This window comes from Callithrix jacchus, chromosome 7, assembly GCF_049354715.1.
Source record: "Callithrix jacchus isolate 240 chromosome 7, calJac240_pri, whole genome shotgun sequence".
Classification (NCBI taxonomy): domain Eukaryota; kingdom Metazoa; phylum Chordata; class Mammalia; order Primates; family Cebidae; genus Callithrix; species Callithrix jacchus.
The window spans coordinates 36,761,115-36,785,691 of NC_133508.1; the positions used below are offsets into that span (position 1 = coordinate 36,761,115).

At 43.1% G+C, this 24,577-nt stretch overlaps 1 protein-coding gene across 14 annotated transcripts in view; it reads right to left on the reverse strand.

Annotated features, from left to right (window-relative positions):
• FAM153A (family with sequence similarity 153 member A) overlaps nt 1–24,577 on the reverse strand; it is a 54,696-nt gene that overhangs the window by 9,316 nt on the left and 20,803 nt on the right. For 9 of the 14 annotated variants that reach the window (XM_078332949.1, XM_078332942.1, XM_078332945.1 and 6 more), the window contains 4 exons: nt 12,859–12,893; nt 12,381–12,442; nt 12,206–12,290; nt 10,261–10,612 (listed from right to left, as the gene is read on the reverse strand). In XM_078332949.1, coding sequence (XP_078189075.1) covers nt 12,397–12,442; nt 12,859–12,893 — 81 coding nt within the window. In that variant the 3' untranslated portion in view covers nt 10,261–10,612; nt 12,206–12,290; nt 12,381–12,396. Of the gene's footprint in view, nt 1–1,580; nt 9,444–10,260; nt 12,291–12,380; nt 12,443–12,858; nt 12,894–24,577 lie in introns of those variants that run through there. The other 5 variants (XM_078332941.1, XM_078332939.1, XM_078332938.1 and 2 more) reach the window with 3 other exon arrangements.

Below are 24,577 nucleotides of genomic sequence, written 5' to 3' on the forward strand. Positions count from 1 at the left end.
TTGTGCCCAGATGTGGGGGTGGAAGTAGGGGGTTGATAAAACCAGCAGGGGGCAGGCTGCTGGGAGAAGACACTTGTTTTGACAGCAGCTGTGTAACTCTAACACTAAGAAATAATTGTAAGCATCAGTTTCCTCTTTTGGAAATTAAAGATTATAATTCCTCCCTTGATGCATTGATTAGGTGGTCCACTATATGCCAAATATCTAGTATATAATAGGTGTTGAATAAATACCACTTTCTGTAGCTCATTCTTAATCACTGCTTAATTTTAAAAATAGAATGACTACTACTTTTGTAAAAATTGTTTGTAATTATTACATAAAATCTAAATCCTATAGAAAAGTACGAAGAAGGCTGGGTGCCATAGCTCACACCTGTAATCCCAGCACTTTGGGAAGGCAGGGTAAAAGAATGGATCAAGGCCAGGAGTTTGAGATCAGCATGAGTGACATAGCAAGATTCCAACTCTATAAAAAGTAAAAAAAAAAAAAAAACAAAAACAGTTATTGTAATGCACACCTATAGTCCCAGCTACTGAGAAGGCTGAGCAGGTGGCTTGCCAGAACCCAGGAGTTTGAGGCATCAGCCTGGGAAACAAAATAAGACCCTGTCAGAGAAAGAAAAAGGAGAGAGAAAACAGAGAAGCAAAAAACAAATCATGAAATTTTTAACTACCAATAAATTACTCAACATTAGGTAATATGACCAGGCACCTTATCTCACACTTGCAATTCCAGCACTTTGGAAGGCCAAAGTGGGTGGGATCACTTGAAGTCATGAGCTCGAGACCAGCCTGGCCAACATGGCAAAAACTTGTCTCTACTAAAAATTCAAAAATTAGCTGGGTGTCACAGTGGGTACCTGTAATCCCAACTACTTGAGAGGCTGAGGCATGAGAATTGCTTGAGCCTGGGAGGTGGAGGTTGCAGTGAGCTGAGATTTCACCATTCCACTCCAGCCTGGACAACAGAGTGAGACTGTCTCAAGAAACTAAAGTAAGGTGGGAGAATTTCTGAACTTCATATAAATGCATATGTGTAAGTGGTATCTTCATTCAACATTCATTAAAATTATGATAAAAAATACAAGTGTCATGATTCTTTTTAATCTGCAGTTTCTATTTTCACCCACAGCTGCTGTATTTTTGAAATTGGTTTGAGAGTTTCTGTTTAATGCATGCATACTTGAATGACATCTTTCTTGGGAGAATATCCTTAATTCATTTTCATTTTCTTCAGTTCTTCCTCCAAGTTCTGACTCTACTATTATCTGGTTCTGGCTGGGGCCATGGGAAGGCCTGGGGCTGGCTGGAGGTTCTTCTAACATGTGTCTTATGTTCTCCTGCTGAAAGGCTAGTAGCGTCCTTTCTTTATCATTGAAGTTCAGTACCTTAGCCAGGGTTGGCTCTAGGCCAGTAATTCTGTATTAGTTTTTCCAGGTATATGGGGTGTCCTTTGACTGCCTACTTATCTTTTCATTTCTTCCTTTCTTTCTTTTTCACTCTCCCTCCTTTCCCTCCCTCCCTCCCTCCCTTCCCTCCCTTCCCTCCCTTCCTCTCTTTCTCCCACCCTCCCTCTTTTTTCTTTTTCTTCCTCTTTCTTTCTTCCTTCCTTCCTTTCTCTCTCTCTCCTTCTTTCTTTTCTTTCTTTCTATAGGGCTTTGTTGTCACCCAAGTTCTAGAACACAGTGGTGTCATCATATTTCACTGCAGCTTCAAACTCGTGGGCTCAAAAAATCTTCCTGCCTCAGCCTCCCGAGTAGCTGGAACTACAGGTGTGCACCACACCTGGCTAAGTTTTGTCACTTTTGTAGAGATGGGGTTTTGGTGTATTGCCCAGGCTTTCCTCAAACTCCTTGCCTCAAGCTTTCCTCCCACCTCAGCCTCCTAAAGCACTGGAATTACAGGCATGAGCCGCTGTGCCCAGCCGTTTTATGTTTTTGTTTTTTTTAGGTTCTTTAACTCAGGGTCGTCAATTGACAACCCAGTGTTAGATTACTATCTCTAATCTCCACAGTTTTTTCAGTTGCGTTAATGTAGTTCTTTTATACTCTGATTGATTCACTTTGATTATATAAAGCATTTTCTGAATGTTGGACTTTTCTTTTCTTTTTCTTTTTTTTTTTTTTTTTGAGATGGAGTCTCACTCTCTCACCCCAGCTGGAGTGCAGTGATGCAATCTCAGCTCACTGCAATCTTTGCCTCCCAAGCTCAAGTGATTCTCCTGCCTCAGCTTCCCAAAGTAGCTGGGATTACAGGTGTGTGCCACCACACCCAGCTATTTTTTGTATTTTCAGTAGAGAAGGGGTTTTGCCACGTTTGCCAGGCTGGTGTCAAACTCCTGACCTCAGATGATCTGCCCGCCTTGGCCTCCAAAAGTGCTGGTATTAAAGGTGTGAGCCACTGTGCCTGGCTGCCACGTTTTCTTTATTGTTTTTTCCATCGAGGGAAGAAAACTTAGATTGATTCCATCTCTCCACTATTCTGAATAGTTGTCCTCAAATTTTTTTACACTTGTTATCAAAAGATAGAATTTAGTTTCTCTTCCCTTGAAAATGACCATAGTCTCCTGCATCTGTAAGTAGAATTCAGTGAAGTGTTGCTCATGACCTGCCAAAGTTAGGTCATAAAAGATGATACTGTTTCCACTTGGCTCTCCTTCCTGGGGTGGGTGTGCTTAGAACCCATTCACCATTTTGTCAGAAAGCCCAGACCATGTAGGGAGGTTACGTGTGGGTATTCCACCGGATAGCCCCAGCTGATGCCCTGGTTGACAGCCCATATTAACCAGGAGATACTTGAGCAAGAAAACCTTTGACAGTATTCTAACACCATACTGTTTGAAGGCAACCACATCCTGAGCCAGAACTGCCTAAGTGAGTCTAGTCAGCCTCCAGAAGTGTGAGAAGACTAGTAAGTATCATTGTAACTGTATAATTAGGGGTGGTATTTTTTTGTTGTTTTAGTTTGTTTTCTCAGATGGAGTCTCACTCTGTCTCCCAGGCTAGAGTGCAGTGGCACAATCTCAGCTCACTGCAACATACACCTCCCAGATTCAAGTGATTCTTCTGCGTCAGCCTCCTGAGTAGCTAGGATTACAGGTGTGAGCTACCACACCTGGTTAACTTTTGTATTTTTAGTAAAGAAAGAGTTCATCATTTTGACCAGGCTGGTCTTGAACTCCTGACCTCGTGATCCGCCTGCCTTGGCCTCCCAAAGTGCTGGGATTACAGGTGAGCCACTGCACCTGACCAGTATGTTACACAGCAATAGGTAGCAAATACACAAAGTCATCTTCCAATATAAATATGTCAATTCTTTACTTGATACCATTCAATGGTTTAGAATTAAGTGTAAAATAAAGACAAAACCCAATCCTGAATCCATCTAAGGGATTAATAACTAGAGTATATAAGGAGCTTAGGTAAAAACAAAATTAATAGGACAAAAAGCTCAATAATCTAATTTAAAATGGGCAAAAAATCTAAATAGACATTTCTCAAAAGAAAACATACAAATGGCATCTTTATAAAAACATGCTCAACATCACTGATCAAAACTACAATGAGCTATCATGCAATCCCAGTTAAAATGGCTTATATCCAAATGATAGGCAGTTAACGAATGCTAATGAGGATGTGGAGAAAAGGGAACCTTGGTACACTCTTGGTGAGAATGTAAATTAGTGCAACCACTATGGAAAATGGTTTGGAAAGACCTCAAAAAAAACTAAAGAGAGCTACTTTATGACACAGTAATTCTACTGCTGGGTATATACCCAAAAGAAAGAAAATCAGTATATCAAAGAAATATCTACATTTCTACATTTGTTGCAACATTATTCACAATAGTCAAGATTTGGAGGCAATCTAAGTGTCCATTAACAGGTGAATGGGGCCAGGTGCAGTGGCTCACACCTGTAATCCCAGCACTTTGGGAGGCTGAGGCAGGTGGATCACAAGGTCAAGAGATCGAGACCATCCTAGTCAACATGGTGAAACCCTGTCTCTACTAAAAATACAAAAAATTATCTGGGCATGGTGGTGCATGGCTGTAATCCCAGCTACACAGGAGGCTGAAGCAGGAGAATTGCCTGAACCCAGGAGGTGGAGACTGTGGTGAGCTGAGATCACACCATTGCACTCCAGCCTGGGTAACAAGAGCAAAACTCCGTCTCAAAAAAAAAAAAAAAAAGAAACAAAAAAACAGGTGAATGAAGAAAAAGTGGTATATATATGCAATGGAGTATTATTCAGCCATGAAAAAGAATAGAAACCTGTTACTTGCAACACCATGAGTAGAATTGGAGACTATTTTATTAACTAAAATAAGTCAGAAAGAGAGAGACAAATTTTGCATGTTCCCAGTCATTTGTGGGTGCTAAAAATTAAAACAATTGAACTTATGAAAATAAGAGAGTAGGATGATGGTTACCAGAAGCTGGAAAGAATAGTGGGCTGGAGTGGGTTCACAGGAATAATTAATGAGTACGAAAATACAGTCAGAATGAATAAGATGTAGTACTTTGTAGTATAACAGAGTGACAATGGTATACAATAATTTACTTATTTAAAAATAGCTGAAAGAAGCCAGCTGTGGTGGCTTATGCCTGCAATCCCAGAACTTTAGAAGGCCAAGGCAGGAGGATCACCTGCTAGGAGTTTGAGACCAGCCTAACTAACATAGCAAAACCCTGTCTCTACTTAATATACAAAAATTAGTCCCAGCTACTCAGGAGGCTGAGGCAGGAGAATAATTTGAACCCCGGGGACAGACATTGCAGTGAGATGAGATTGCACCACTGCACTCCAGCCAGGGAGACAGAGCTACACTCCAATGCAAAAAGAAAAAAAAAAGAAAAGAAAGAAAAATAAAAAAGGAAAAGAACATAACTGAATTGTTTGTAAAATAAATAAAGAAAAAATAAATGCTTAAGATGAGGAGTATCCCATTTACCCTGATGTGATTATTACACATTGCATGCCTGTATCCACTAGGAGGCAGAGGCTGGGCCCGGAAGGGCTTACCATAGGCAGGAGCCAGGCCTGGAAAAGCCCACAAAAGGAGGCTTTGGGCCTGGAGAGGCCACTGGGAGGCAGGAGCTGGGCCTGGAAAGGCTGACATCAGGACCATTTGGGCCTGCCCAGGCCACTGGGAGGTTGCTGGAGCCAGGCCGCGAGAAGCCAACCTGTGGAATTTTGGGGCCTGTAGATGCCGACAGAGAGCAGGAGCTGAGCCTGGGGAGGCCACCATGAGCCTTTCAGGCCTATGCAGGACACCAGAAGCTGGGCAAAAGCTGAGTCCACAGAGGATGTTGGGAGGCAGGAGCTAAGCCCAATGAGGTCATTAGGAGACAGAAGCTCACCCTTGAGGAACCAACATGAGAAGGTTTTGCAACCAGAGAGGCCACCAGGATGGCAGGACCTGGGCCTAAATTGGCCAACTTTAGGAACATGTGGGCCTCTGAGGCCACCAGGAGGAAGCTGGAGCCAAGCCAATAGTAGGTGACTTGAGCATATTTGGGTCCTGGAGATGCATTCGGAGGGCAGGAGCTGATCTTGGAGATGCCATCGTGAGGCATGAGTTGTGTGGGCCTAAAGAGATTGATTTAAGGACCTTTTGGGCCTACAAATGCCACAAGGAGCTGAGTTCACAGAGGTTGTTGCAAGACAGGTCGGGGGCCTGTAGATGCAGCCATGAGGAAAAGCTTGCCCAGAATGGATGCCAGAAGGCAGCACCTGGGCCTGGAGAGGCCACAAAGGGATGAGCGTATGAGCTGGGCTTAGAGAGGCCACCAAAAGCTTCCGAGAAGTGGGCCTGCAGGCCTGGAAGGTCTAGTAAAGAACAAGCTGGGCCTGCAGAGGATGCCGAAAAGCAGGAGCCTCCATCAGCCTGGGGAGGCCATGGTGAGGCATGACATGTGCCTAAAAAGGGCATCAGAGAGCCAGGAGCTGCCATGAGGCAGGCAGGCAGGCAAGCAGAAATGGCCTGGGGAGGCCAACATCAAGGGTAAGAGCTGGGCCTGGAGAGGCTGTTGGTAGGCAGGAAGTGGGTCTGTCCAGCCACTGAGAGGCGGAAGGTGGGCCTGGAAAGCCCAACTTGAGGAAGTCTGGGGCCTACACAGACTGCTAGGAGCTGAGCAGGAGCTAGGCCAAATGTTGTGAGGCAGGAGTTGGGCCTGTAAATGTAGCCAGGAGGAAGAGCTGATACTGGAGAGGCTGACATGAAAACGTTCTGAGCTGAAAGAGGATGCCAAAAAGCCAATGCTGGGCCTGGAAAGGTGTCGACCACAGGCAGGAGCCGGATCTGGAGAGTTACACGAGAGGACTAGTGCAAAGATACATGTATACATATGTTCGTTGCAGCACTGTTTACAATAGCAAGGACTTGGAACCAACCCAAACGCCCATTAATAATAGACTGAATAAAAAATATGTGGCACATATACACTATGGGATACTATGCAGCCATAAAAACGGGTGAGTTCATGTCCTTTGCAGGGACATGAATGAATCTGGAAACTATTCTCGGCAAACTGACACAAGAACAGAAAACCAACCACCACATGTTCTGTCCTAAGTAGGTGTTGAAGAATGAGAACACATGAACACAGAGAGGGGAACATCACACACTGTGGTCTGTTGGGGGTGTGGGACTAAGGAAGGGATAGTGGGGGTTGAAGAGGTTGGGAAGGTATAACATTAAGAGAAATTCCTGATGTAGGTAATGGGGGCATGGAGGCATCAAACCACCATGGCATGTGTGTACCTATGCAACAATCCTGCAAGATTTGCACATGTACCCCAGAACTTAAAGTGTAATAAAATTTTTTAAAAAAGAAAACAGGCTCCAAGGTAGTGACTAAATAGTAATTTATAATAAAACAGACTAAGGCACAAATGAGTCAATAAAATTAAGAAAAAATAAAGCAGGCTTTAAAGTAGTGAACTAAACAATATGTAATATAAAATAACAATCATATATAAATGATTCAATAAAGTATACATCTTTTTTGAGATAGAGTCTCATTCTGTTGCCCAGACTGAAGTGCAGTGTTGTGATCTCAGCTTTCTGCAATCTTCACCTCCCACGCTCAAGCCATCTTACTTCAGCCTCCTGAGTAACTGGAACTATATGCATCCACCACTGTGCCTAATTTGTATTATTTTGTAGAGATGGTGTTTCACCATATTGTCCAGGCTGGTCTCTAACTCCTGGACTCAAGCGGTCCACCTGCTTTGACCTCCCAAAGTGCTGGGTTTACAGGAATAAGCCACCACACCTGGCTTGTTTTTATATTTGACATGACAAAACTATTATAACTTAACTCAGGTATGTCATTATAAAAAATTTTACCTCTTTAATAGGACAGGACAGAAAGATCCTAACATGTTATTAAAGCTTAGGGTAGGATAAATGTGTCATCACAAATAAATGGGAAGAGAGTAGGCCCTTCAGAAAATGGTGTGGCAAACGATTACCTCTATCAGAAACATATGGATGACCCTATCCTAAGAGAAGTAAAAGGAAGAAAGAGAGGAACAGGGGGCGGGGGGAAACACTGCAGAGGGTTTCCATGTTGTAACACCCAGCTCAGAAAGGAAAAAATATAACAAGAACTCTTTGTCACAGTCTAAGCTGGCACTGCCTTTTTACAAGTTAATTTTGCAATTAATATTAAAAGCCTCAAAAACACTCATTGCTTGACTTAGCCCTTTCACCTCCAATAATCTAGCATACTAAAACACTCAAAGATTGAATACATTCAGGTCAATAATTCTTTATCCACCTATTATACAATCGAAAAAAGTTTAAAAGCTCGTTGGTAACAAAAGTTGTCCTTAATAAATGTGCTACTATTTATAGTTTCTATATATACCACTCAGCTGGCCTTGAAAGCCATGCATACTTTCAATTTAAGTAGGCCCCAGCCTACTTCTCTGGGCTTATTCACCAAGTCTCCCACAGTTGCTGTAAACCTGTTACACAAAACCCCTGGCTGTTCCCCAAACACTGCCCACCTGCCTCACAGCAGCACCTTTGCTGATACTGTTTCTGCTTCCTGACACATTCTCCTTCTCCCACATCTAAGGCCTACACAGGACCCATTTCATTTCATAAATCTTCAGCCATACCTTTGAGTTAAATTTCTGACTCCCATTATTCCCAGGCACATTCTGATACAACTGGGTGTACATTAACACAATCTGAAATGTGGTTTTGCATCACTTCTTTGCACCTGGCTGAGGGCTCAGAGAACAGAGGCTAAATATTTCATGGCTCCCCCAATTTCTAAACACAGTGCTGTATACTGAGTGGCACCTCCAGATGACAACTTCGTACTCTAAATGTTAAACTGAAGGATAAGTGAAATCATATCAGGATTAATATATAGAAATAAATTCTTGAATTTTATCCCTTAATAGAGATGGCCTTTTGAATGCTGGCAGGTAGGAAGAAAAGAGGAGGATAAAAACGTCCCAGAAGTTGGCCTTTTAACTATTGCAACAAAAAAGGAGAATAAAGCAGAGAAGCAAAGTAAAGACCAGGAAAATACAGGTCACTGCAGAAAAGAAGAGTCTTCCAAGATTGTCAGTAATGTAAGTTTTTCATTTTCTAATAAAGTAGTGTGGCATAGGTCACTGTTTAGAGTCTTGTCTTCAAAATGTTTTCCAGCATCAAGAACAATCTACAGGAAACAAAATTGTGAGAAAAAGCAGCACACCACAGCTCCAAAGAGCACAGTGCAAGGCTACAAAAAGGACCAAACACATTCTCAAACCGCAATGTGCTCAGTGTCTGTAAATTATAAGTTAGGTGATGAAGAGCTGGTGGTTTTACATTAATTAATAACTTTTCTTCTTGCCCCCATGTTATCTTTCTCACCTGACCCACCAAATAAAACATCCTTAAAATGCTTCTCTCAAATTCCTTGCACATATGAAGCTCCTCTCAAATTGCTTGCACATGCTTGGAGAAGCTCAAAACACAGTTAGTACACTAATACACAACTGAACTTCATCAACACAAGGCTTACAAGAAAGTGAAGAGAACAGCAAAACCAGGTCCAGCAGCTATCATCTAAAGAACTCTTCACTCGTTACGCTGGAGCAAGTGATTTCTCTGGAACTAGGAACCACAGAACCCTGAAAGGACCACAGCTGGTAGCAGACTTCAAGGCCTGTAGTGAAAATGTAACATTTCCCTCCAAGTGCTTATTTCTGCAACAAACTGGTTTTGTTCTGCAATGAACAGCTAGATTTATAACTGGTATCAATAAACACTTTTGTTGTTGTTGCCGCTTGATCTTTTTATTTTTTTTTATTTATTTTTAATTTTTTTAACAGCACTTTCCAGGCAGATGTTTTTACAATAAGCTCTGTTATAGTCATCTCCAGGCATTTTTCCAGTTAGACTCTGCATTCATCTGTTTTCCCCTTATCCCTGTTCAAAATTAGAGATTCATATCATTTAGCTTCATCTGGAAAGTATTAATTATCCCTAGACTTTCCTTCACGCCCGTGATGAATGCATCAACTGGCACAGAACTGCTTTGCAGGAGGAGGATTTAAAGGAGATTTTGGCCTCCGAGACTAGGTTAATGTCCTTCCTAACACTTTTTTAACCCAGAATTTTGGGAGGCCGAGGCTGGTGGATCACGAGGTCAAGGCATCGAGACCATCCTGGTCAACATGGTGAAACCCCGTCTCTACTAAAAATACAAAAAATTAGCTGGGCATGGTGGTGTGTGCCTGTAATCCCAGCTACTCAGGAGGCTGAGGCAGGAGAATTGCCTAAACCCAGGAGGCGGAGATTGCAGTGAGCTGAGATCGTGCCATTGCACTAAAGCCTGGGTAACGAGAGTGAAACTCTGTCTTCAGAAAAAAAAAAAGAAGGTCTTGCTCTGTCACGCAGGCTGGAATGCAGTGGTGATGTAGTCATGGCTTACTGCAGCCTCAACCTCCTGAGCTCAGGCAATCCTCATCACTCAGCCTCCAAAGTAGCTGGGACTACAGATGGATGCCACCACACCCAGCTAATTAAAAAGTATATTTTTTTTTATAGGAATGAGATCTCAATATGTTTCCCAGGCTGGTCTTAAACTCCTGGAATTAAGCAGTTCTCCTGCATTGATCATTCAAACTGCTGGGATTACAGGCAGTTACCACTGCACGAGGCCGTTAACACTTATATATGTCAAATACATACAGAATATCAACCACTACAAAACATAAACATGCTCTATCTTCATGTAACTTACCATAACATGAATTTTTTTTAAAAATAAGATAAAAGCCATTAAGAAAATGAAATAAATCACACACAAAAATATCCATCAAAATTACAAAAACTCAAAACTGGATGAACAAAACTTCAAAAAGGCTGAAAACAATTGAAAAATAACTTCATCAAAAAATGTAAAACAGAAACAACACAAGAACAATTTATGCCCTCTAAAAAAACAGAGGTTAAGATCAGGAAAATATTTAAAAACAAATTAAGCAAAGATTATAAAAGTTCTCAGAGTAACACAGATTTCAAATAATCAGAATCCACATCAAGTTTGAGCCATGTTGACATTCCATGAGGGTTCTTCCTGGTGTTCGAGGCATCTGCAACACAGAGGTGCAAGAGTCACTGGGGAGGAACAGAGGTGGAGGGAGAAAGGGTTCCCTGGGATGGCTGTGCAGGTCTCAGAGAGCTCCTCAGGCCCTGCAAGGTGACCTCGGGCCCCTGAGCTCCCCACAGTCAGATCTACTCAGATGCCAAGGCACAGAGGCCTCTGTGCTGCTCTCTTATGAGGGGTTATCTGTCCACAGACAGTGTAAGTGTCATGGAAGAACTGAACTTGGGCACTCACATGGGCATATTCAGGGGGCTGGTTCCCCAAATAGTAAAATAGACACAGAGAAATGGGGGAATTTCAAGGACTCCAGGATCAACATGCAGAGTCTCATGCCCCTGAACCCTAGGAGGAGGAGGTCATCTCATGACAGAGGGTGAAGGGGTCACCCTGCCTTGTCACCCAGATCCTCTGTACCATCCAGACAGAAGAGCTGCACATCAAGTATGCATAGCTTCCTGGAGCACATCATTGTTATTGCCTAATAAGACCTGGTCTTTCTAACATCCCCACCAGACCTTTCTTTGCATTGTAATTTTTTTAAGACAGAGTCTTACTCTGACCAAGATGGAGTACAGTGGCATAATCTTGGCTCACTGCAACCTCCACCTCTGAGGTTCAACACGTTGGGCAAGCTGGTCTTGATCTCTTGACCCTCTGATTTGTTTGCCTCAGCCTCCCAAAGTGCTGGGATTACAGGCGTGAGCCACCGCACCCAGCCTGCATTGAAATTTTTAAAATCATGCTTTAGTAAGACAGAAATTTCTCACTTTAGTATATTCTAGCATAAAAGGGTCACAAGACATCCATTTGAAAGAGTAAAAAACAGTGTTTATATACACACCAACACATTCATATGTGTACCTTATTTCAAGATTGGAAAATATATTTTTAAAAAAGAGGCTCCTGAATCCTTCCCTCAACCCCTCCCAAGTGAGTGCAGCCCTGACATGTCTTCTGGGCTTTTCTTTGCTGGCATCCGAAACAGATACAGAAATGTCAATGCCCAAACCCGTGCTCTCTACATATAGAAGCCTCCAACCTCATTTTGAAAAAGAAAGCAATGAGGCCACCCCAGGACCCTAGGGCTCCACAGAAGCTGAAGGATCCCTGGGACTGGGCATATCTCAGTGCCTCTTGGATTTTACCATGTTCACTGCTTCATACCAGGACCTACTGAGTGCCTGCTGGCCTGCAATACTAGGCTGGGTGGGCTGCTTGCTCATGTGACTACAGCCTAGGAGTGCCTCCACCCCTCTCACACTTTTCCCAGGAGGCCTGAACCAGGGGGATTCGTAGTAAACCCTACTGTCCCCTCTGAATAAACTAGTGATGCTCCCTGTTGGCTTCAAGGGGCTGGGAGGACAGAACTGGGTCCCCCCAAATGAAATGTTGGTGAGCTTAAGTGTCACTGCAGACAAATAACACAGTGCACAGCCCTCAGAATCCCACACACAGTGGTCCAACCGGCACCTCAGCATCTCCCTCACTGAGTAGCCTGTGGAGGGCTCAGTCCAGCAGACTGATGCTATGGAGTGGGTGTCTGTTCCTGGAGGATGTTCTCAGGGCATCCTTTACTTGCCTTCAGCGGTTTCTAACTTATTTTACAAATGTGCAAAATGTTCTGGGCATGCCGCCTGGTATTCTTCCTGGGCTTACTGGTTTTCCTGATGGAACAAGAAGAAAGTGAATGTAGCCATGAAGAACACAGGCACTTGTCTCCTTCCCCCTCGTCATTCTGCCCGCTGCACCCTCACCTTTCCTTCTTCACCTTCAGCTTCTTTGTTGCTTTTTCTGCAGGTTTAGAACGTTCTTCCACCTGGGAGAAAGAGAACAATTGTGCATGTCCAGAGATACCAGTGCAGGACACTGTGAAGGGAGTGTCGAGAACAGACCCAGATGTCACTGGGAAGTCCTCCAGCAGGGTGGGGTCCAGGTCTTCTGATCCCCAGCCTGGATCCCTCCCTGGATCCTGTAGGGTAGTTCAGAAAGATTCAAAGCTGCAACCTGGGGGTAAGTAAACAGAGCAATGCCAAGGCAGTGGGCAGGGGGGCTGGAGAGGGATTTTATCAACACTGAAGACCCCAAGAACCTCAACTGTGGGATGAGACCAAGGCCTTCAGGAGAACAATCACATGACAGGGAAAGAGGAAAAGGATCAGAGCTTAAAAAAAAAAAAAGCTCACAGATCAGAAAGAGGATAACAGAGGAAGAGGATATAAAGAGATAAATTACCTGCCGATGGCTGCCTGCGATGGAGTCTTCCAGTTCTGTGAAGCAAGTAGCAGAATGTCCAGAGAAGGAGCAGTGATGGGGTAGCCATAAGAAGGAAAGGGGAGACTGAGAGAACCACTCAGACCCCACTGTCTTAGAGCTGTGGAGCTATGTTCATTTCTAGAGCCTTCTCCACGCCTGTATTTCCTCTGTGCTATGAGGGAGGGACCCCTGACTTCCCACATACTTTCCCAGCCCTCACATTCCATAACTGAGGAAAAGGGGAAACCATGTCATTCTGTTTCTCCAAGAGGCATCCACCCTCTTCACAATGTTGTGTATGATGTGGAATTCCCTCCCTCCACCTCCTGTAGGGCCTGTTTCTGTTCTCCTCATGAATCCCATTTCCTTTCTCCCTGTCAACCTACACCAGTCCTACTGCTCTTCAATACAAGACATCAGAATGAATATCAAGGCTGCCTTGTCAAGCCCTCCAATAAACCTGTGGATCACACCCTAGGTCAGCAGCACCTGCCATAGGCCTGGGGTTGTGCTAGGGCCTGTGGAAGATGACAATGTCTGATGTCACAGTTAGAGTGACTGTTCTATGTTTGGAATGGCCTTAGAGACTTGGAAAATATTCAGCCCTCAAAATAATCCCAGTATCTTCTAAACAGTTAAAAACAATGGAACAGAATTTGAGGTAAAGCCTCTTGCCCAGTTGCCTTAATCTGCAGGTGAGGCCAGCAGTTGTCAGTACATAAATGAGAGGCCCTCTCAGGGTTTGCCTGAGCTATGCAAAGACCAGTAGGATAGGCACCTGGCAGTCCTGACACAAAGAACAAGCTGGGTCTGACTGGAGTGTGAGGAGTAGGTCAAGACTGTTGGGCCAGAGAGGAGAATGTGACAAGACAAGAGACCTCTATGCCAGCTGTCCAGCAGTTTCGTCCTGGGCCCAGTTTAGTCCAGGGAAGAGGCTACAGGGAGTGTCACTGTCTACAGAAACACAGCAACCCCTCCACACATATCCCCTAGGATTCCTGCCAGCCACAGAGGGCCTTGAGCAAAAGCTGGCCACGGGCCTCTCAAGTAAAAACCAATTCAGTTTTCCTTCAAAGCCCAAGGATTTGGCATTGGATAAGACTGGGTGAGGAGTGGAGGCCAAAAATGTGTTCAGTCATGTGTTCTGCCCTCAGGACCCCAGGATTCTGGGGCATACGTAGGAATCCCAAAGAAAAGATTCTCTTTGCCATCCAATCCAGGAAGCACCCTTAGAGCAGGAGCAGACAGTGAGGACAGTACAGGAAGGTGTTGTTGCAGGTCCCGAGAATGTAGAGAAAGAGAGTGGACTCCTTCCTTTCACCTGGCACATGTATGAGCGACTTTGTCTTCAGAATCACATAGCACCTGTGAGGGGCTGTGTCCCACCCCACACTCAACTTTACACCTGCATAACTAATCTTCTGTTCTCTGTTCACAAAGCCCATGAGAACAAAACTCTTATGACTTTCTCATTAAGATACAAAACAAGCCAAGTCAGAATTCTACACCTAATTTTCCTTTTATGTTTATTGACTTCAGAGATCCCATCCTAGGCTCCAAAACAAGTGTAACCCAACTGTACCCAAGAATTTGTCTCTCATTGTTCAACCCCGGAGTGTTGGTCCCTCCCTGATCAGTCTATTTCCTCCTGGATAGATTCATGAGCCCATGTACACACACACAAACAGCACTGCTGCTCTGTCCACTGTGATTCTCCCTGGGCTCTGTGAACTTGGGGGCCTTTATGAAAGCACTGCTCACAGTTGTGAGCATTTAGATGAGACACAGGACATGAAATAATCTCTTTCAACTGTTCACTGACACTGGCTCATAGCATCTCTTACTTTCAATCTGAGAACCCTGAGATTCCACCCTTGATGCATATATGCACTCAGTTAGGTGAGTGCAGCGAACAGAACCTGGGCCAGACTCAGCAGCTGCTCCCTAAATGATTCTGGGAGAATGGCAATGCTCTCTTAAGAGTACACTTTTGGCAACTGGGCATTGTAGCATGGCTCTTGTGAGGAGGTTACAAATTTTTTCCATTTATTTAAATATGAATGAGCACATATGCCACTGAGGACCACACTGGAATACACAGATCTAAACCCAAAAATGAGGGCGATGTGACTCTCCCCCCTGGTGATTCCTGGCAGAGTGGTTGCTGCTCTGATCTGATCATTCATGGATGGGTACTTCAAGGGCACATGAACAAGCTCCAGGACCCCTGTGTGGTGCAGGGAGGCCACAACAAAATAAAAACGCCTGGTCCATCAAAGGAGAACTTATAAACAGAAAAAAGAGCATCTTCTGCAAGGAGAAAAACTGAACCAAAGTAGCCAGAATAGAGATGAGGAAGATACTTCATTGACTTCAGAGACAGCCCTACTCTCCTGTAACCTTGGATCAGAACCCACTCAGGTTTCTTGATTACCATGAGAAACAACAGACGGCAGAAGATGAACAGGACACCTTTTCACACTGGTGCTGAATCTCAGCAAATAAGTTGTAAGCATTGGAACATCACTGGAGGCCAAGATGGGCTGCCCAGGGCTGAGCTCTGGGATGAGAAGGCATGATGAGGACATAGTCCCTGCCTTCTCAGTGACTGGTCATGGCCAGGATTCATTCACACATGAGTAAAACAAAACAAAGTTTGGGACTATACTTCCAAAACTATCTCAGAGAAACAGGCAAAATGATATCTTATAGGTCACACAGGAGAGCTACAAAAACCATCTGAACTCTGGAGCAGCACCTCTCCCTTTACTGAGCTCACCCGGCACTGAAGCAGGGTCCCTTCTCACCTCCCCTGCAACTAGTGTGGGCAGGTGCCCTACCTGAAAGTTGACACTCCCTCCAGTCACACAGGACTCTGGGCCAAACCACACTTGGCCAACAGCAACTATACAGGGACCAGCTGTCAGGTGACTCCCAGAAGCAGGTGAAAAGTAAGAGCTGCTCTCTGTCCCAGCCACAGGAAGACCAGGCCTGGAAATTACGCTGTGTCTGGCCTGACCATGAAGTCCATCCCAGCTGATCATATCCTTTCTGAGCCAAGTCAGATATTTCAGGAACTCACTCCTGTTCTCTGCCTCTCATTAATTTCTGGTGGTGCCACTGCCATCAACATACAGGAAAATAGAGTAGACAAGAAAAAAGAATGTAGCACCTCTGTCCACAGTCTTAGGAAGACTGCCAGAGAGTGCTAAATAAACCTTTGAAGTCGAAGTGCAACTCATTCTCCCTATGTCAAAATATGAACATCCCAGTTGTGCCCAGGTGATGATGTAGAACTGATGCATATCATCAAGAAAAAGGCACAAATGATGAATATATTCAACCACATTATGCAATTGCTGAGATATTTCATGACCACCAGGCCTGCCTTACAAGAGCTCCTGAAGGAAGCACTAAACATGGAAAGAAACAACCAGTGCCAGTGACTGCAAAAACATACCAAATGGTAAAGACCATCGACACAATGAAAAAACTGCATCAACTAATGACCAAAAAAACCAGTTAGCATCAGAATGGCAGGATCAAATTCACACATAACGTTAAGCTTAAATGTAAATGGGCGAGAAATCAGAAGATGGCGCAGTAAGAACAACCCAGGATTGAAGCTCTCGGTGAACATGTGGAGGGTGAGTCAGGGCCACATTTCCAGACAGACCTTTGTTGACCACAGAATGGGGAAATTCCCAGGTATAAAAGAGACGTGGGACGCCAGCAAAGTGGGTTTGGCTGGTGGAGCCGGCGGCCGGTGCAGCCGGCGGCGCTCCACAGAGCTCTGCACAAAGCGCACTGGTCCAGGTACCCTGTTTAACTGGCAATCTGAGACTTGAGAGAACAGATTGGCATATCCACCTGACTGAGCGAAACTTCGACAGTGAGCCAGGCCAGGAGATTCCAGGGAAATGGCGTTTGGGCCAGGGCAGTGGGACAAACAAAACGGCGATTCCAAACGCTCCAGGTGGAGAGTTTCACTGCGAGCACAGCTGAACCCAAGACGGTGCAGCTCGATGAGGGAGGGGCGTTTGCCATTACCGAGGCAACCCGCCCCTACTGAAGTACACTCCCATTGCTGACGCAGCCTGCTGTTGCTGAGGCAACCGGCCAAAACAGAGAGACTCCGCAGCAGGGCGTAGCCCGTGGCAGAAGGGCGGAGACCGCAGCAGCAGGGCAGAGGCTGCAGTAACAGGGCAGACCTCACAGCAGCAGGGCGGAGCCTCCGCAGGCAAATAGTGACTAGACTGTCTCCTAGCTGGGCAGGACAGCACAACGAACACATAAAGAGAACCACAACCCCCCGAGACAGAGCATCTGATAAAAAAAGGGTTTTTTTTTTTTTTATGAGTTCTGCTGCAGCAGAATTAAATGTAGCAGCCTAACAGCCCTGAATGAACAACGGAGCTCACAGGTCAGCACTTGAACTCCTATAAAGTACAGACTGTCTCCTCAAGCAGCTCCCTGACCCCTCTATATCCAGAAGACTGACATTTGGCAGGCATCATTCTGGGACAAAGATAGCAGAAATAAAAACTGGAACATCCCTCACTGTTCCACAGCTGCTATAGGTGCACCCCAGACAAGCAGGGCCTGGAGAGGACCTCAGCAGTCATACTGTGATGGGGCTAGACTGGTAGAAAAAAAACCAAGTAATAGAAATACTTCATCATCAACAATCTGGGCATGCACTCAGAGACCCAATCGAAAAGTCAGCAACTACTCAGACGACAGGTGGATAAAACCACAAAGATGGGAAGAAACCAGTGCAAAACTGAGGAAAACACCCGAAACCAGAACACCGCAACTCCTACAAAGGACCAAAACTCCTCACCAGCAAGGGAGCTAAGCTGGACGGAGAATGACTGTGACGAAATGACGGAATTAGACTGCAGAAGGTGGATAATGAGAAACTTTTGTGAGCTAAAAAAACATGTTTTAAATCAATGCAAACAAACTAAACCTTGAAAAAAGATTCGAGGAAATGATATCAAGAATGAATAACTTAGTGAGGAATATGAATGAATTGAAGGAGCTGAAAAACACAATACGAGAACTTCGCGAACAATGCACAAGTTTCAACAGCCGAATTGACCAAGCAGAAGAAAGAATATCAGAAGTCGAAGATCAACTCAATGAAATAAAACGAGAAACCAAGACTACAGAAAAAAGTGCAAAAAGGAATGAACAAAGTCTCCAAGAAATGTGGGACTATGTGAAGAGACCTAACCTACGTTTGATAGGTGTACCAGAATGTGGCGAAAAGAATGAATCCAAGCTGGAAAATACTCTTCAGGATATTACCCAGGAAAATTTCCCCCACCTAGCAAGGCAGGCCAACACTCAAATGCAGGAAATACAGAGAACACCACAAAAATATTCCACAAGGAAAGCAACCCCAAGGCACATAATTGTCAGATTCACCAGGGTTGAAATAAAGGAGAGAATACTAAGGGCAGCCAAAGAGAAAGGTCGGGTCACCCACAAAGGGAAGCCCATCAGACTCACAGCAGATCTCTCGGCAGAAACACTACAAGCCAGAAGAGAGTGGGGGCCAATATTCAACATTCTTAAAGAAAAGAACTTTCAACCCAGAATTTCATATCCAGCCAAACTGAGCTTCAGAAGTGAAGGAAAAATAAAATCCTTTGCGAACAAGCAAGTACTCAGAGATTTTGTCACCACCAGGCCTGCTTTACAAGAGCTCCTGAAAGAGGCACTACACATAGAAAGGAAAAACCAGCACCAGCCATTCCAAAATCACACTAAATGCTAAAGAGCATCAACATAATGAAGAATCTACATCAACTAACAGGCAAAACAGCCACTTAGCATCAAAATGGCAGTATCAAATTCACACGTAACAATATTAACCCTAAATGTAAATGGACTAAATGCACCAATCAAAAGACACAGACTGGCAAATTGGATAAAAAACCAAAACCCAACAGTGTGCTGTATCCAGGAAACCCATCTCACATGCAAGGATACACAAAGGCTCAAAATAAAGGGATGGAGGAAGATTTACCAAGCAAATGGAGAGCAAAAAAAAAGCAGGAGTTGCAATTCTCATCTCTGATAAAATAGACTTTAAAGCAACAAAGATCAAAAGAGACAAAGAAGGCCATTACAAAATGGTAAGAAGATCGATACAACAAGAAGAGCTAACAATCCTAAACAAATATGGACCCAATACAGAAGCACCCAGATACGTAAGGCAAGTTCCTAATGACTTACAAAGAGACTTAGACTCCCATACCATAATAGTAGGAGACTTTAACACTCCACTGTCAATAATAGACAGATCAACCAGACAGAAAATCAACAAGGATATCCTGGGCTTGATCTCAGACCTGGCACAAGCAAACTTAATAGACATTTACAGAACTCTCCACCCCAAATCCACACAATATACATTCTTCTCAGCACCACATCACACCTACTCTAAAATTGACCACATAATTGGAAGTAAAGCACTCCTCAGAAAATGCAAAACAACTGAAACCATAACAAACAGTCTCAGACCATAGTGCAATCAAGTTAGAACTCAGAATTCAGAAACAAACACAGAACCGCACAGCTTCATGGAAACTGAATAACTGGCTCTTGATTGTTGACTGGATAAACAATGAAATGAAGGCAGAAATAAAGAAGTTCTTCGAAACCAACGAGAACGAAGACACAACATGCCAGAATCTCTGGGACACATTTAAACCAGTCTCTAGAGGAAAACATGTAGCAACTAGTGCCCATATGAGGAGAATGAAGAGATCCAAAATTGACACCCTGTCATGAAAATTGAAAGAGCTAGAGGAGCAAGATCAAAAAAACTCAAAACCTAGTAGAAGACAAGAAATAACTATGATCAGAGCAGAACTGAAGGAGATAGAGACACGAAAAACCCTTCAAGAAATCAATAAATCCAAGAGCTGGTTTTTCGAAAAGATCAACAAAATAGACAAACCACTAGCCAGATTGATAAAAATGAAAGAGAGAACAACCAAATAGATGCAATAAAAAACAATAAAGGGGAAATCACCACAGATTCCACAGAAATTCAAACCATCATCAGGGAATATTACAAACAACTCTATGCACATAAACTAGTAAACCTGGAAGAAATGGATAAATTCATGGACTCCTGTGTCCTCCCAAGCCTAAACCAGGAGGAAGCTGAAACTATGAATAGACCAATAACAAGGTCTGAAGTCAAGGAAGCAATTACAAGCCTACCACACAAAAAAAAGCCCAGGTCCAGATGGGTTCACAGCCAAATTCTACCAGATACACAAAGAGGAGCTGGTACCATTCCTTCTGAAACTATTCCAAATAATCCAAACAGAGGGAATCCTTCCCAAATCTTTTCATGAGACCAACATCATCCTGATACCAAAACCTGGCAGAGACCCAACAAGAAAAGAAAACTTTAGGCCAATATACATGATGAACATAGATGCAAAAATCTTCAATAAAATATTGGCAAGCCGACTGCAAGCAAATAAAAAATCTTATTCATCATGATCAAGTAGGATTCATCCCGGGGATGCAAGGCTGGTTCAACATACGCAGGTCTATAAACGTAATTCATCACATAAACAGAACCAAAAACAAAAACCACATGATTATCTCAATTGACACAGAGAAGGCATTCGACAAAATTCAACACCCCTTTATGCTAAAAACCCTCAATAAACTCGGTATCGATGGAACATATCTCAAAGTAATAAAAGCTATTTATGACAAACCAACAGCCAATATCATACTGAATGGGCAAAAACTGGAAGCATTCCCTTTGAAATCCGGCACTAGACAAAGATGCCCTCTTTCACCACTCCTATTCAATATACTACTGCAAGTTCTAGCCAGAGCAATCAGGCAAGAAAAAGAAATAAAGGGCATTCAAATAGGAAAGGTGAAAGCCAAATTGTCTCTATTTGCAGACGACATGATAGTACACCTAGAAGACCCCATTGCCTCAGCCCAAAAACTCCTGAAACTGATAAGCAACTTCAGCAAAGTCTCAGGATATAAAATCAATGTGCAAAAATCACAAGCATTCCTATACACCAATAACAGACTTAAAGAGAGCCAAATCAAGAACGAACTGCCATTCGCAATTGCTACAAAGAGAATAAAATACCTAGGAATACAACTCACAAGGAACGTAAGGGAACTCTTCAAGAAAAACTACAAAACACTGCTCAACGAAATAAGAGAGGACACAAACAGATGGAGAAACATTCCATGTTCATGGTTAGGAAGAATTAATATCGTGAAAAAGGCTATATTAATCAAAGTAATTTACATAATCAATGCTATCCCCATCAAGCTACCATTGACTTTCTTCACAGAACTGGAAAAAACCACTATGAACTTCATATGGAACCAAAAGAGAGCCCGCATAGCCAAGTCAATTCTAAGCAAAAAGAACACAGCGGGGGGCATCACACTACTGGATTTCAAACTATACTACAAGGCTACAGTAATCAAAACAGCATGGTACTGGTATCAAAACAGAGATATAGACCAATGGAACAAAACAGAGGCATCGGAGGCAACACAACATATCTACAACCATACGATCTTTGATAAACCTGACAAAAACAAGCAATAGGGAAAGGATTCCCTGTTTAATAAATGGTGTTGGGAAAACTGGCTAGCCATGTGCAGAAAGCAGAAACTGGATCCCTTCCTGACACCTTACACTAAAACTAACTCCAGATGGATTAAAGACTTAAACATAAGACCTGGCACCATAAAAACCCTAGTAGAAAATCTAGGCAAAACCATCCAGGACATAGGAGTAGGCAAGGACTTTATGAACAAAACACCAAAAGCATTGGCAGCAAAAGCCAAAATAGACAAATGGGACCTAATGAAACTCCATAGCTTCTGCACGGCAAAAGAAACAGTCACTAGGGTGAATCGGCAACCAACAGAATGGGAAAACATTTTTGCAGTTTACCCATCTGACAAAGGGCTGATATCCAGAATTTACAAGGAACTCAAACAGATTTACAGGAAAAAAACAAACAAGCCCGTTCAAAAATGGGCAAAGAATATGAACAGACACTTTACAAAAGAAGACATATATGAGGCCAACAATCATATGAAAAAATGCTCATCATCACTGGTCATTGGAGAGATGCAAATCAAAACCACATTGAGATACCATCTCACGCCAGTTAGAATGGCGATCATTAAAAAATCTGGAGACAACAGATGCTGGAGAGGATGTGGAGAAAAAGGAACACTTTTACACTGTTGGTGGGAGTGTAAATTAGTTCAACCATTGTGGAAGACAGTGTGGCGATTCCTCAAGGCCTCAGAAATAGAAATTCCATTTGACCCAGCAATCCCATTACTGGGTATATATCCAAAGGACTATAAATCATTCTACTATAAGGACACATGCACACGAATGTTCATTGCAGCACTGTTTACAATAGCAAAGACCTGGAACCAACCCAAATGCCCATCAATGATAGACTGGATTGGGAAAATGTGGCACATATACACCATGGAATATTATGCAGCAATCAGAAATGATGAGTTCGTGTCGTTTGCAGGGACATGGATGAATCTGGAGAACATCATTCTCAGTAAACTGACACAAGAACAGAAAATGAAAAACCGCATATTCTCACTCATAGGCGGGTGATGAAAAATAAGAATGCATAGACACAGGGAGGGGAGTACTAAACACTGGGGTTTATTGGGGGCAAAAGGGGAGGACCAGTGTGGTGGGAGAGCTGGGGAGGGATAGCCTGGGGAGAAATGCCAAATGTGGGTGAAGGGGAGAAAGGAAGCAAAACACACTGCCATGTGTGTACCTATGCAACTGTCTTGCATGTTCTGCACATGTACCCTCAAAACCTAAAATGCAATAAAATATTTAAAAAAAAATTAAAATGGACAGATAAGAATAGTACTATTAAAGCATCTGGAGATTCCAAGAGAGGAACAATGTGCTATCTCTCAGTCTGTCATAATCAATAAGCCAACCTAAATTAAAACCATATGACAGGGAAACAAACTCAACAAAATAGGCCCTTAAAAATAAATAAATAGATAGATATAAATGGGCTAAATGCCCCAATCAAAAGACAAAGACTAGCAAGTTGGATAAAGAGTCAAGACCCATGAATGTAGTATATTGAGGAGACCCATCTCACATGCAAAAACACACATAGGCTCAAAATGGAGAGATAGAGGAAGACTTACCAAGCAAATGGAGAGCAAAATTTAAAAAGAAAATAAAAACAGGGGTTGCAAACCTAGTCTCTGATAAAACAGACTTTAAGGGACCTTAATGGTAAAGGGATTAATGTAACAAGTAGAGATATCAATCCTAAATATATATATATACCCAACACAGGAGCACCCAGACACATCAAGCAAGTTCTTAATGACCTACAAAGAAGCTTAGACTCCCACACAACAACAGTGGGAGACTTAAACACTCCACTGTCAATATTAGACAGATCAATGAGACAGAAAATTAACAAGGATATCCAGTACTTGAACTCAGATCTGAACCAAGGGGACCTAATAGAAATTTACAGAAATATCCACCCCAAATCCACAGAATATACATTCTTCTCAGCAGCATATCACACCTACTCTAAAATTCACCACGTATTTGGAAGTAAATCACTCCTCAGCCAATGCAAAAGAATGGAAATCAAAACAGTCTCTCAGACCACAAGGCAATCAAATTAGAACTGAGGATTAAGAAATCACTCAAAACCACACATCATAGAAACTGAACAACCTGCTTCTGAATTACTGGATAAATAATGAAATGAAGGAAAAAATAAAGATGTTCTTTGAAGTCAATGAGAACAAAGACACAATATACCAGAATCTCTGGGACACATTTAAAGCAGTGTCTAGAGGTGGATGTGGGAGAAGAGTAGCAGGCACAGGAGAGGAATAGGGAAGAAAGGGAACCAGGGCCTTTGGTTTCTAGCTCCAGGCCACCCCGTAAATATGAACTAGCCAATCTCAAACAGCACACCACACAGTGCAGGCTGTGTGTCCCTGGCCCCCTCTTAGGGCTCCTCTTTCCTAATCTCACCTGAGCTCACTTGTCTTCTTATTGATTCCTGCCAAAGTCATCTCCTCCTTAGAATCTGTATGTGCTGCTGTCTATATATCATCTCCTCTAGAAGATTTTGTACTGAATAAGTAGCAACATTTCTTGAAAGAGGAGATTTAATTCTAGCCAAAAGGTTTTATTAACTAACTTATTGTTATTAGGCAATTAAAACAAGACTTGAAAACACTCAATTATCCTATGATTTAAAGATGACCCTTACTTAGCATGTGATATTTGTTTTTCCACTTTTCCTTTTCAACACAACATGTGTGCACCATGAAGGTCACTGCTGCACACTGACTCCAGCATTGAGATAGCCCGTCATGCGAGCAGTGCAGAGGAGGGGCACTGATCCTCTCCAACCCAGCTCTGCATGTGATTCCAGCTGGGAAAATGGGGCCAGGCTAACACCCAACTTGATCCTTAAGGTTTTAAAAGATACTATGTCTTGGCATTGGGTTCTACTGAGTTTCTAAGGCTTGTGGTCATTATCTTTTTAAATATGATAGAATATGTCACTAATTGTTCTCTGATTTTGAACAGAAGGTGAGGAATGACTCCACCACTGTAGACCAAAAGCCTGTGAAC